The 14,945-nt window shown below is 39.9% G+C and overlaps 1 protein-coding gene across 1 annotated transcript in view; it reads left to right on the forward strand.

Annotated features, from left to right (window-relative positions):
- SLC30A4 (solute carrier family 30 (zinc transporter), member 4) overlaps positions 1-674 on the forward strand; it is a gene marked incomplete at its 5' end in the record, with an annotated part of 14,584 nt that extends 13,910 nt beyond the window's left edge. Inside the window, one exon of the mRNA XM_009073553.1 lies at positions 333-674. Within this exon, the coding sequence (XP_009071801.1) occupies positions 333-487 (155 nt within the window). The remainder of the gene's footprint in view (positions 1-332) is intronic.
- Between the last annotated feature and the right edge of the window lie 14,271 nt (positions 675-14,945).

The raw sequence follows: 14,945 nt of genomic DNA on the forward strand, positions 1-14,945 counted from the left end.
CAGTCTGACATATGAAAAATAAATGTTTTGCCAAAGCATCTGCTGTTTTAGACTTGTAACTATACCATTCTTAGTAAGAAAGTTCAAGTTTTTTGTGGGTGTGGTGTCTAACACACACAAAGTTTTACCAAGAGGTGAATCTAGTTAGAGGGTACAGACTGAGAGGTGTAAAATATTAGAGAGTACACAGTGACCACAGAACAATATTCAATTAATAAATGAGTATGAACAAAGATTGTTCTAGTTGGTTACACTGTGATTGATTTGAGACCAGCTGGATTGTCCAGGCTACTTGAGGAGTGAATTTATTAACTATTTTCTTGATTTTCCAGTTCCTGGTAGTTCATCTAAATGGGAGGATGTTCAGTCCAAGGCCCGACAACTGCTGCTGAACACATTTGGAATGTACAAGTGCTCTGTGCAGCTTCAGAGTTACAAACAGGAAATGAGCAAAACCTGCGCAAGTTGTCAGAGTTCCAGTGCCTAATTTCGTATGTTTTGGGAACTGCTGCCTTATTCTTTATCTTGTAGTCAAAGACTGAGAGCAATAAATGCAAAAAGAAAATTAGTTTCCATTAATATGTGGATTTGTACCATGTGACGTGCAGCAGGGAGAACTGGTGCTGCAAACTGTGCAGTGGTTGCCCTATGGAACGTGTATTTCACTCTCTCCCTTGTACTGGTTTATTCAATTTATTATGATTTTGAGACAAAGCTGTTTTCGGATTCTTGTTTACAAACTGCAATGTGACTCTGCAGATACCTCACAAATTACAGTCCAATATTGTCGTCTAATCACTACGTACTGCAAAGTACCTGCACTCCAAATGGAGCATCAAGTATTCAGTATTGCAGTCAGACATCTCTGATGCTGTTCATGTCAGGGTTGCACAGTATGTCATGATCCCCAGTTTCATTATTCAGTATTTTTGCAATAGTAATTTTCATGCAGTATCTTAAACTATTATGCATACAGTGCCAGTTGAATTCTTGTGGAAACTGTCTCTTTGGAGACACTGCAAAATACAGAATTTACTGTACCCAGACCAGAAAGTTAGCTTTAATCTGGGCATTCAGAGATCCAGACAGGAAGATCCTTGCCCAGACTTGTGGTATTTAACTAGAGACCCAACACTGGACCCAAAGTGTTTTAAGTGATCAGTTACCTTTAATGTATTTTAGAATAGGGTTTATACATTAGAAGCAGGTTATTTATTTTACAAAGTTTTGACTTGTAAGATGAATTTATTGATAATCTTGAATGTCTAAACCATCATTTGATTTACTTTACAAGGCCAGTTGATCAGCATGCATTCTAATTGTAATTAATAAATGTCCTGTAATTGATCATTTTTCCATGATTGTTTTGTTCTAAAAGAAGAGTCAAATGATAGAAATGATGATTGATGTGGAGATACTCTCAAACACAATCTACAGACATGCCAGACAGGAGCACCTAACTGGAAAGTGGGGAGCAGGAGTTTTAGGTATGCACTATTGTTCAGTCACAGCCCTCTGAGCGTTTCGTCTTTGCTTTGAGCGCAGTCTGGCAGAATCCTGATGGAAATGCCACTGCAAGAGCAGTTCCCACTGCTTGGCTTATGAATAAAGCAAACTCCAAGCAAGCTCAGTAACCTAACGGTGTTGGACAACAATATGATAACAACCTACAGCGGCAGAAAGGCCTTTTTGTATTTATAGGGATGAGGCAATCTGAAAAGACTGTTCATCTGGACACCTCAGAGTCTACAGAGCTGAACTGCTTGGCCTCATTGTGGAACCTTTGTACTTTGAATGTACACAGGATAAAAAACCTTAACACTAAGCTATCGTACACCTCCAAGCTGGGATTCACGCCTGCTTCTGAAGTCATTGGCACTGAAGAAGTTAAGGGCAGCAAGAATCTGTCCTGTGAAGTTCAGAAGACAGGAAGAACTTAGCTTCAAATATTTTTTTGCTTATTCTGTACTTTGATCTTTATGCAGAACTTCCACTGGTATCAAAAGTAGTTCTCTGTGTGGATCAGAAAAGAAAATTTATGCCCAGTTATGGATATTGTGATACTCAGCTGTGAATACTTAAGCTATTGTCTGTTCTGAAATTTGCTAGGGTTTCACATATTCATCAGGCTGATTTGTACCTGCAATTGGTGGGAACAATCTTGGCTTCTTTTCTTCCCTTTTTGGAGGTAGGGGTCACATGATGAATTTTTATTGGTAAAAGCTGACAGCACGTTATGAATTTGGACAAAGTGCACATAACACTGGATTGTGTTTGTATCGGTTCTGGCAAGAAACTGGAACACTTGAGTACAGCATGGGAGCACATGGAGCTCAGAGGCAGAGGAGCACTGTGCTTGGGAAGCTAATGCTGCAATACAAACACTCATTAATTAAGCCATATCACAGCTCATGAAAAATGTGCATCCCATCCTTACAAACTTAGTGGGAAACAAAAACCCCAAACCCCAAGCAACAGGTATTTTGCACATACTAATACTCAAATGGGTTTTAATTAAATTGGGGTTTGCAGTCGATGTAATTAGATGTTGAAGTACAGTAGACATGTATTGTATTTGGAGTTTTTTAATAATTTACTACACATTTGTTTAACTGAAGAACAAAGCAGGTGTGTTGCTTTATTGTGGGTTTTATTAAATCAATTATTAAACTTCACATTGTCTTACAAAATATTTCTTTGTATTTCTCTTGTCATCTTTGAATTCTTAGAGCAGTTGTTTTTTGAAATGTCTGAACACTCACACTTCCCTCAGGTTGGAGGTGCTGTCTGTAGAGTGAATTCAGTCTCCCCTCTTTAATCAGAACAATTTAAGTCTTGTTATTTCCTCTGCAATAACTGCACTTTAGAAAATATAAGCTGACAAAGTGTGGTGAAGGATCAGCCATAAAGCAACTGACAGAGCATTGCTGGATCCCTACATTCACCCTGGAGGGGCCCTTGTTAACAAGGTCTGTTGACTGGAAGCTCAGAGAAAAGGCAACAGAAAATGAAATGAGAATAAAGGATAAAACAATCAATAGGTTCCTACAAATAAAGACAGTGATTTTTACGGACACTGCAAGACCATTTTCACTATCAGCTTAAGAGGAAAGGGGCATCAGTATAAGTAAGGTCTGATGTTTTTCCAAGCAGTATCCAGCACATCCACATTATGTCATGTGGCTATGATCATTTACATATTCTTACACTATTCACTCCACCAAAGCCTCTGCTTGAAATAAAAATGCTTTTACTTGACAGGACTTCCCTCTAACCAAGAGATTTACAAGATCTGAACAGGTTTCCACAACTAGTACCTGTGCTGCAATGCCCATGCTGACTGAACAGATGAAATCCCATGTAATTTCTACCACCTCTGAAAGTCTACACTGGGAGAAGGTTTTTCCCTTCTTAAGCTGTGATTGTCACCCATCCTTTTCTGAAGCATGGATACATTTTTTGATGACAACCTACTCATATGAGTCAACAAAGCATTTTCATATTGAGTAGACAGCAAACCCTCACATCCCACTCTTCTACTCTGACATGTTCTTTTCCAAGGGAAAAATTAACAGAAACCTATTTTGTTTCTGTGTGTTTTCCTTGCTTAATTCAGTGGTTTGTTTTATTTTAAATTGTGTTTACATTTAGTCTTCTCAATCCCAGCAGCATTTCTTTCTGCACCAGCAGAACTACCATTTAAAATGCCATACTGGAATCTGGTCTTGAGTTATGTTACTACTCTACATATCTGCTATTTCTTGCACAATCACTCCCAACTGGCACAATGACTAAGAGAAGCAGTAGGCTGGCATTCAAAAGTAATTTTGTGACATAAACCTAAGAATCCCAGAAACACCCACTAACTAATGAGTGGCAAGTCTTTTGTTCAGGTATTTTGGCAGAATCTCATGAGGACACTGCACTGATGCTGCACAGAGCAGGGATGCTAATATTATTTCTCTCCACAGATACTACAAGAGTGTAATAAATTAAGATAGGTTGTTGAGTAATTAGACATGATACATACTGCAGCAGCTGCCTAGGCTCCAATAGACCAGTCCATTGCCAGAGAAGAAGTTCTATTGGGATTTCAAGGGAAGGGAACAATCTACTGTAAATACTCAGCTCGTTTTTCTCCCTCCATCCAAAATGGCACGGCCAAGGTCTTTTCTCTTGCTGGTTTCTCCAAGTACATTCAGTTGGCACACCTAGCTCAGAAGTTAAGTTTCATCTGCACTTTGCATTATGCCACCGCTCTCAGCTTCTCTCACTTTGTTTTCTTGCAATATTCTGCCCTCTCCACAGTTTCACTAATAATGTCCAGCTCACACCCTGTGCACCTGCTGCTTACATGGTCACCAGGAGCTTGTCACAGCACCAGGTGTGAAACACACCCCAGCAACTTGTGAGGCCTGAGCTATTCAAATACAGGTTTGCCCTTGCCCAAAGTCCATTTCCCCTTTGATCAACACATAGAAGAAAACCAACCCTTCTAGCCACCCAGTTGCTAACTCACAGGAAAGACCTAATCTGACAGCCTCTAGATTCCCTTTCTCCTGTAAAAAAACAGGTAAATGTCTTCCACATTCCCCACCCTTAATCCCCTTTCCAGCTTCACCCCGTCCTCCCCTCTGTGACAAATTGTGCTGGGCACTGAGTCTCTGTGCTCTGAAGCTGGCAAATCCTCTTCTATTCTGTTCTCCTTTTTCCATGTTCAGTCGCTGAATGCCCTAGGAAGGACCATATATGCTCGTTTATTCTGAGGAATACCTGACACAACTTTGGAAGCTACTAAAATAAATATGGATCTTGTCCACTTACTGCTATCCAGCTACCACAGCAATCTGCTCTTACAACACATGTACCTGCCCTCTATGTGTGCAGCTGTAAAATGACAATGTCCAAATCTGTATTTTTGCTCTTTTACCTCTATTTTCCTTTTCTCCACCATGTTCTGCTTTTTTTCACCCCCCTCTCAGTATGACCCAGTTTGAAAGCGACCAGTGCTAAACATACAGAACAAAATAAGTGCTGTGAAGCATTAACATCTTTTATGGCATCAATATATGAAAGCCATTTCATAAGAAAAAGCAGAAATTTATCCTTAAGATGACAGCTTTATGATGTCCTTACATGGGGAAACAATAAGTTGTTTTTCCAGGATCATAACTAGCCAGTGCATGAGGCTACATGAAACCAGTTAATGCTGTCTGTCCAGAGTGTGCTTTGCAGTAAACTCAGCACTGATACATTTAGATGAAGAAATAAAGGAACCCAGTTGGCAAGCAGACATAAAATTTGCTTTTGTCTCAGGTGCATTAAGACCACCCAAGTCCCTACAATCTTCCAATTTCTACTTCCCAAAACACACACAAAGAAATGATCTAATAAATCTCTAGCTAAACTGGTTAAATGTAAACTTACACACCCAGTTACTGAAGTCCAGTAACTGGCCTTTTAAACTCATCGTTCAGATGATGGTAGATATTTGAGCCTAGCACACAAAGTATTCCTGATTTCGTAGTTTTCCCGTGTTCCCACACGGTGGTGCAGTGGCCCCAGCGCTACCAGCGCTGCCTGCGGAACAGAACTCTGGAAACTGCTCCATGGGAAGGGAAAATACCCTGTCACACACTTAAAACATGTTTTATTAAAAAGTTTTCATAAAAAGTCTTAATTTTTCCCAATGATAACGCAAGGGGATTTAACTTTATCATGGATGCAATAAGGAAATGCACAAACCTAGCAGAAATTGGCTAATCAATGACTAGGAAGGAGTTTAGATTCTTCCTGAAGGCATAACCAGGTGAATATCATGGAATTCACACTCAGAGGTCTCCCTCTCGTTCCAAGTATGTAATAAAAAATGGTATGAGTGCAAAGTAGTTGTGGTTATAGGTATCTGAAATGCAGTTAGAGCAAATTATATTCATTCACTTAAACAACGTACGTTATAATGCAAACCCTTTGTTTCTATGAAATAAGTATTGCTTCTTTGGGGTGCTGGATTCATGTTTCCAGGACAACATATACTTCCATCTGAAACATTCTTGCCTGTCTGCATTTTTGTAAAGAGTTGGATGACACTTTCAATCAAAAACACATTGAGGGAAGCGATTTTATTTGAAAATAGGCAGCTACAATTAGAAATGTAAAACATTGTGTTCACACTGCTGCAATTGCTAGTACAGTGTTGTCTGTGTAAAATATTGTGTTCACATTGCTGCAATTGCTAGTACAGTGTTGTCTTTTGGTCTAGTTAAACAGGCTTCAGAAAGAGAAAATACAGATGACAGAGGCTGACAAACTCAGAACCACAACTTCCTTCCAGTAAAGTCTTCTTTCATTTCTTCAAGCTATGAAGCAATTCTCTATTTTCTAGGCTTTTGCAGAAGACACACACCTTAAACTGGAAACAGAAATTGCTCAACCAGTTGCACACTGATTTCTTTCTGCTTAATATTTTCTGTTTACATATTTGCTTTAAATATAACCCAGATGGAGCAAATGAGGATGGTTTTCTGGCAATGCAGCTGCCTCAACTTGCCACAGAGCGAAGTTCAAGTCATATAATGGAAAATTCAAAGGAAAGTAACTCGCTGCTTATCAAAAGTTAAAGGTCCATGGGCAGTAAGCTGTAAATGAAGATATGATTTAGATACACTCACTTTGGATATCTATGCAGGATAGCTCATTACAGTAGACCCATTAACTGTCTCTGTAAAGCAGCAACGAAAGCAGAATATTATTCTTCCACACTCAGCCTTGCTACATTTGAGATTGCTCTAGAGGGAGGATTGAGGGAAGAGGTAGTCCCTAATTTTAGCTGCCAGAGGTAGAAAGAAGCAGCTCATGGAATAAATCCTACTAGGCCCATGACCTGCTATGGCAAAGTAGGGATATTCATACTGCAGGGTGGTTTTCTTGGCTCTTGTTTTCTCTTTAAAGAGTTCATACCTTATTGATGATACAAGGTGTGTTTGTGTACAAAAGAGGAAGGAGGGAGGAGAACAGATAAAGCCAGATTATGTGGGTATTGCAGATAGCAACTGGAAGACATTGGACTCCATTCCATTACCATGCAACCAACTGTGGAGCATGCTGCTATTTCTGGGCCAAGTTGTGGTGGTCAGAAATGAAGTCAATACTGACTTCCTTTACACATTGCAGCATCAGTTGATCTGTGTTGGAGAATGGCTAACAGAACAAGGACATACTTCCATGGAGGTGCTGTGTCAGCAAGGAGACTCCTAGCAGCCCAAACAGGAGCAGCAAAGGTCTATGGGAGCTTTGAGCATATAACCATGAAGTAGGCCTCAGGAACTTAGCTTCTCAGCATTAGAAGTTATTTTCTCAGCATAATGTTGCAGCCGAAGGACAAGCTATCTGGGAAAACTCAGCAATGTTGCAAGCCCAAGGCTGAACTATCCTGGGAAAACAAAGAAGGATTCTCTGGAGAATAAAGAAGACTTCTTCATAGCTGCAGCTGCAAGCAGAAATAGTATATAAATGTAACCTTTAGAGCTTAGGTAGTGCTAAAGTGAATAATAGACATAGTTGTCCTGCAAGCTGAGAAAGTATACAAATGTAACTTTTAGGGTTTAGGTAATGGTTATGTAATGGTAAAGAGAACAATAAGCATAGTTATTCATGCACTGTATAAGAGAAGGACTGAACTAACAATAAAGTTTGAAGGCTTTTGCAGAACCTCATATTGAGTGTTTTGTGTCTTCCCTGCTCGAGAACTCTCCGCAGATCTGCTATGCAGTTCAGCTAGGATGGTTTTACAGCCATTTTTCTCTTAAACAAGGTATGTTTTACCTGTCTAGCTCACAGCACACACAGTCATTACTCATGCTAAGAACAGAAAGACACAAAAGATTGGAGTGTTGCGCCCCTCTCCCTTCTTTGATGAGTTGCCAGATATTCTTTATCTGTTTAGTGAAGAAGAAGAAAGTCCAATAGGTAAGGAAGTTCTCTTAGCTTTTGTTTTTGAAACTTTGGTTACACATTGCTTCAACAAATGCTCATCTGCAGCTGCAGTAATAACTTAGTGCTTTAGCATTCCTTGTTGAGGAATGTATGTTACACCTGTGGCACTGCCAAGCAGACAGCCATGAGGATTTCTGAAAACAGAGAGGAAGGTCAAACTCTTTTGGTTCTTCATTGAGTGAATCCATATATGACTTCAGTGGCAATTTTTGTTTACCACAGAGGATTTACACTTCTCTCCTTACACCTATCAAGAAGTGCTACATTCAACACATACCTCAAACAGAAACTTCCATGTAACACGCTGTTTTGCATACTGCCAGAGCTTCCTCTTTGAACTAGTACACACACAGGAACCCCAGTTTTGCATACTGCCAGAGCTTCGTCTTTGAACTAGTACACACACAGGAACCTGAGCAGAGACATGCCAGATTCCTAAATGGTTTTGTTTTCCTTAAGAGAGAGAATTTTCAAAAACAACGTACTGGTGCATATACCCAACCACCACAAGTTTTACTGTATTAATTCCATACCTCCTTGAAATCAGTATAAAACAGCTTCATACTAATTTTCAAACTAATAACTTTGAGCTACTCTTCTTTTACATCTACTTTGTACAACATGGTATTGTAACACTAAAACTATGGCTAAGAGTTTGGCAATGAGTTTCTTTTACATCTAGTTTGTACAACATGGTATTGTAACACTGAAACTATGGCTAAGAGTTTGGCAATGAGGTAATGACCAGAACTGCAAGTCATTGTGACTAGGATTGTGCTGTGGATTTCTGCTTTTGGGAGTAAGCTGGATACTGTCTTGAAGCCAAACTCATTTTTCTGACCATAGCATGTTTCATTCAAAGCATTTCACAAGAGGAAAAATAAACACAGCAATGGCAGCATAATGCTAACATATCATATAAGACTGCTAACAGCATTGGCACAATAGTGCCAACAGTCACTGAAAGAGATTCAGGCTTTATTGAATTATAAAAGAAATCAGAGTAGGAGGGAGAGATGCATCAGTAAATGAAACATTCTTAACAGCTTTAATAAAAAAACACCTTTCCCTTTGATTTAATGTAGTGAATTGGTAATTTATTAGCAGTAGATGACTTTGCTTTTCTTTGTCAACCTGATAAAATTTTTCTGTTACTATCAGGGATTACAACTAACCAGGATTTTCTGCATTTACTTCCTTGTTTGGGCAGCAGCATCGAATAAAGAATGGTGTTTGTTAGTTACCTGCCTACTGAAAATAGATTTAATTCAACTGAAGTCAGGAATGTGAGAGTTTTGCTAAAGTTGAAAGATTAAACATGTTTATTTACATGTAACTTTGCATCAAACTTGTGTGCCTTTCTGACTTCTCAGATAATGCAGGAACTTTGCAATTAAAATTTCACATACTGTACAATACTGAAACAGGAAGAGAAAGAACTCCAGTTTTTCCCAAATATTGTGCTGTTAACAATCTGTGTGACAATCTAGGGACAAGGTGAGTCTTCCTCACTTACACCTCACCACAGGCATCAGTACTTTGTGAAGGTGAAGCACAGTTCTTTGCAAAAGGCTGATGAAACCCTTGAGCCAGTCACTACCAGTCCACCTCTCATGTACCAGAACAGACTGATCTCATGCTAAGTACCATACAAAAGAGTAAAATGAGGCTTGAAAACTCAAGAGTTCCAGAGAACAGCTGTAAGCATGAAGTGGAATGCAGGAGGAGGCTCTGCCTTGTGGCTGCATGATTCAATGTATGTTCCTATAGGCAATGCTGACTGGATTGCTGCAGAGCTCTGGTCCCCACAGACTATTTTTGGTGCTGTATCCTAATGCCTTATCCACCAGAGTCTATAGATCCTCAGTTTGACACTGTATAGTAACAGCAATGTTTGTGCAGAATTCCCACTCACTTCAACAGGGAATTCTGCTTTAAAATCAATTGCTGTAATAAAGTCCCAAGTTCAAGAGTTGTTACCTCCTGTCCCTGCTTTGGCAGCACTTGGGGTCAGTGAAGTCAGCAGGTCTGGCTGATTGAGGGCTGAGGAAGTTTGAACTTATAGAAATTGTGTTCTCAAAAAGAAAATACACCAATAAAAAACCATCAAAGCTGTTGCCTGTACTGCCACTATCACAACCTGCAAAGGCTACAGAAATCACAGTGGTTTATAGTGCTTAGGAGTAAAAACTGCCAGAACACTTCAAGTTTGGAGTTACAGAATGTGAACAAGTTATTTTGCCATTTTCTTGCAAGGAAACAACCAGATGAGCTGAATTTCAGTAACAGAACAGCCCTTACCTAAAACAAGAGATGTTTTCATAAAAGTGTATAAGGAAGAGTCTCTCATGATATTATTAGCAGATATGGTCTCTATTTTAATTTCATTAATGCATATACTGAAAATATAGAGACTTCTGCTTGAAAAGTTTACAGTCTATGCATCCTTAGTGTTATTATTAAGGCTCCTCTTTGTTTTCCTCATGATGCATTTATTACAATACCATCAGCATAAATAAAGCAAAGCAGAAGAGAGGAGAGGGAGAAGGAAGGCAAACATTACAAGCAGGGCCTTTCCTGCTTAAATTCTGAGTTTAAAACACCAGTGGGATCAGATTCTGATCTACTCATTTGACATGTGTAACTTTCTAGAACACAGTGCAGGTGTACCAAAGAAATAGTAGTAACAGTAGAAATAAATTAGGCCAAGAACATTTTAAGTTTTTCTGATGTGTTTGTTTTAGTGGGTGAGACAGAAAGAGATTTGGCAAGAAGTAAATATGTGTCAGCAAGGGAAAGAAGGAAGAAGCAGCAAATAGGAAGGAGGGTGTGAGAGACAGAAAACAAGTCATACCAGAGTCCAGTAATAGTCTAGATTGAATTATTGAAGTCAAAGAGACTGATTTTTCTACTGCTGGTAGAACTGGAAGCACATTTATCTGCAATTTAATGAACTGTTTGTTTTAGTGAGACAGAAAGAGATTTGGCAAGAAGTAAATATGTGTCAGCAAGGGAAAGAAGGAAGAAGCAGCAAATAGGAAGGAGGGTGTGAGAGACAGAAAACAAGTCATACCAGAGTCCAGTAATAGTCTAGATTGAATGATTGAAGTCAAAGAGACTGATTTTTCTACTGCTGGTAGAACTGGAAGCACATTTATCTGCAATTTAATGAACATTCACAAACCCTTTTTACACCTTAGGAAGCAAAGGTTACACAGGCGACTGACCAGCTTTATGTGATACATGCTGCATCATGAAGCCTCAGTTATTTATACAGAGCACATTTTAGGGACTGTTACACAGGTCAGTTTTGTCACCTGGCAGTGTTGGCCAGTCCGTGGTCTGTATCCTGAAGCACAAACTCTCTTGGGCTCGCACAGCTCCCGGGGAGGGCTCTGCCACCTGCACTGCTACAGCCTCCTCACTCCTCCCTCCTTCCCCTCACTGACACAGCCTTTCCCTGCTCTCTGCTGGCTGCCCAGGCAGCACACTGCCCTCAGAGGACTCAGCTCCTTGAGTGCTGGGCACAGGACTGACACAAAGCCCTGAGGGAGAGGTTTGCTTTGCCTGTGTTCTCGGGCCCAGAGCAGCTTTTTCCCTGCTGCAGAACAGCACTGCTGAGGCTCCAGACCTGAGAGCTGTGCTCACTCGCCCTCAGGGTGTGAGGGAATTGCCCCTGGCACGGAGGGCAGCAGCTGGGGCCCCTCGGGGTGTTGGGGCAGCATTTTGGGACAGCTTGGCACTCTGAGGGTGAAGTTTGCCCCAGGAGCTCTGTGCTGTGTGAGGGACAGACCCGCAGAGCCCTGAGGCAGGGCAGTGCCACCTCAGGGGCAGCTCTGGCCAGAACATACAGGCAGCAAGATTATCTAAAAGCAAACAGTAATGAAATGAAAATCTCTCGTTCATCAGGTCAAGGTGCAGCATGAATGGGGTTGGCACAGCCTCGGTGGAGGTGTGTGAGCTTTGGTCAGGGTGAGGTGTGCACAAGGTGCTCTGGGTGTCACTGCTCTGCTGCTTGGGGATGGAGAGAGCACCCAGCGAACAAACTCCCTGCTCAGCACCTGGACCAACGCTCACCCAGCCCAGCTGCAGTGCCTCAGGCCAAGTCATCACCAAGGCTTTTATTTCCATTCCAGTTACACTTCCAGGTGTGCTCCCACACCACAGGGATGTGCTGTATGGCGAAGACTTCACGCAGCAAAAACTGCTGAGCAGTGTGGCCGTGTTTGTTTAACCTGAAAGCTTTTTTGGGAAGTGTCCAACACCAAATGCTTGTTGGCCAGGTCTAGTGAATCATTCCCATTACTCCTGTTTGTTTTCCACAGCTAGTCCTAGGGACAACCACCCTCTGCACCCAGTGAGACAGATGACAACTGCAGGAGGGACCATTTCCTTTACTGATTGCATCAGGCCCCTCTGTAAGTCACTATTTTCTGCACAAACCCAATGCACCAGTGACGTAACCAGACAGTAAAGTACTATATTAATAGCACCTTGTGGCAGAGAAATACAGGGGGTAGGGGACAGCAGGAGGAGAAGTGCTGACACCAGGGCTATCATATGCAGGGGAAACAAAATTAAAAGCTCAATAAAGCTCTCTGATAACCACACCACCACAAGATCTGCAGTTTTAAGGCCTTCAAGTACTACAGGACTAACAAAAATCAGTAATTCATTGCATGTGCACTGCAGAAAGCAACTTTCTATTCCTTCTGTTCTTCCAGACAGAATTTACAAATAGACTACTTGGAAAAAGTTAGAAAAGCATGACTGTAGATTCTAATGATGCATCTCTAATGGTGATTAGAACTATTAAAACCACATTTCTAATGGTTTCAGAAGAGCATTTCTGATCTATATTTCTGATCTCTATTTGAAACTCTAACAAGTCAGTGAGAAGTTTCATTAAACTCTGTAATTAATATGAGAATTGGAAGTGATATAGTTCCATGAAAAAGTACTAGTCAGGGTGAACAAAGATAGTGATTGTTTAAAAAACAACCAAAATCCCAAACCAAAACCAAGAACAGAATGGAGTAGGACACAAAACGAAGAGAACAGATCTGTTTAAGTTATTTCAATAGCCTCTAAATTGTATATGGAATAAAAGGTCATGGGTTTGCATAACACAGGACAAGGAAGTCTTACTGTTTTCAAACATCAGCTCATAAAATTCAAAGTTGAATCTTTACTGTTTGTAGAACAAGGAAATAATTTCTACATTGCTTTATAGATTTATGCTCAGTAATAGTGACTGCTCTTGATGTGTTCTACTTATTGCTTTATAGATTTATGCTCAGTAGTTGAGAAGGGGAGATATAGTGACTGCTCTTGATGTGTTCTACTTACAAGAAAAAGACCTCATTTATGCAGGAGACAAAATTTTAGGGACAGTCAGAGAAGACACAAAATCCCAAGAACTTATACAATACTCATAATCTTTTTGAAGTGCAGAAAAATATTTTGATTTGTCACATTATGTGAAAACCCTCCCAACAAAACTGTATGAAAAAAAGAGAGCAGCCAGCAAAGCAAACCAGTTTATTACCAACAGCTGTTACACTTCACACAGGATGAGAGAAGCAACAACCTGTGACTGATAGCAGTCACACTGCTTAATGCACTACTGGAAACATCACTGCAATGTAGTTAAATACAAAAATTAAGTAAAAATGACTTACAGTTATTTCCTTAATGTTGACAGATACTTAGGTCATAGTATTTACAGACCATACAAATGATTTAGTGAAGAAGAAACTCATTTAATTCATCCATCAACTCAGAGCACAGCACTTAGTTGGGTATAGTTCAGTAAAAATATGGAAATACAGAATAACTTACAGAAAATATTTTAAAATATTCCTCTATTAAAACACTTAAAACTTGTATTCCTCAGAGCACTGTATTTTTGTGGATCTATGCTATCCAATCTTCTTGTAATGTCACTCCTAAAATGAAAGCTAAGAATTTATCCTGAAGATTAGCAGTTCCTCTTGCTCCAAACACAAATGCTGCTGAGTCATCCTTACTTGATAAACAAACATTTATGCTGCATCTGCATACAACGATGGATATAACAACATTTTGACATTTTTTTCCCCTCAGCATCAGTAAGTCTGAAAAAAATATTAAGCTTCTGAAGCAAAGCTACCTTTAAATTTGGGAGACAGCTTGTGTAACTAAAGTTGGTCTTTGCTGCAGCAGAGAAACCTAAAGCACTTCACTGTTACTCACTTAGGGGACTTTTTCCAGTTAGCAGTTGTTTCACTTGTGATTTCTTCTTCACAGAAAGTAAAATGCAAACTGCAGTAGATTGTGAAACTGCTCACAAGGGGACACATACAGAAAGTCTCTACTGTTCCACCACTGGATGCATTTGCTGTCTCACTAATTTTCTGGGGGTCTGCCCATTACACTCCTTCCCTGGCCAATGCATAAGCAAACACACCGATACTTTAAAAGAAACTGTCTCTTCATAGAATCATTCCTAATTTTAATCTGTTGTTTTCTCTTTCTGTAATAAAGGAAATATCCCTAGTAGCTTGCAGAACAGCATGTTTCAAAATACTGTTAACTGTGCAGTACATTTGAGCTTGAACAGCTTTGCATGAACAGAAGAAATTAACATTATGTAGTTAGTTTTGGCTAATGAAAGTTTGCTCATTTTAGTACCTTTTTCTAAATTCAAACATGATCAATATTTCAATACAACAGAAATTTTCCCATTTCCATTTCCCTTTTAGCCATGCTTTGTCCTTAGCTTCTAATCCTGCAGTCTCAAATAGACACTTAGATAACCTTCTCTCCCATTTCCCTTTCCCTTTTAGTCATGCTTAGTCCTTAGGTTCTAATCCTGCACTCTCAAATAGACACTTAGATAACCTTCTGGAGTCCTCAGTGGGTTAAGGTGAGCACACGTGTGAGTTTTAGTATTTGCAGCAGAACATGAC

The sequence above is a fragment of the Acanthisitta chloris genome, unplaced genomic scaffold (assembly GCF_000695815.1).
Source record: "Acanthisitta chloris isolate BGI_N310 unplaced genomic scaffold, ASM69581v1 scaffold19904, whole genome shotgun sequence".
Classification (NCBI taxonomy): Eukaryota; Metazoa; Chordata; class Aves; order Passeriformes; family Acanthisittidae; genus Acanthisitta; species Acanthisitta chloris.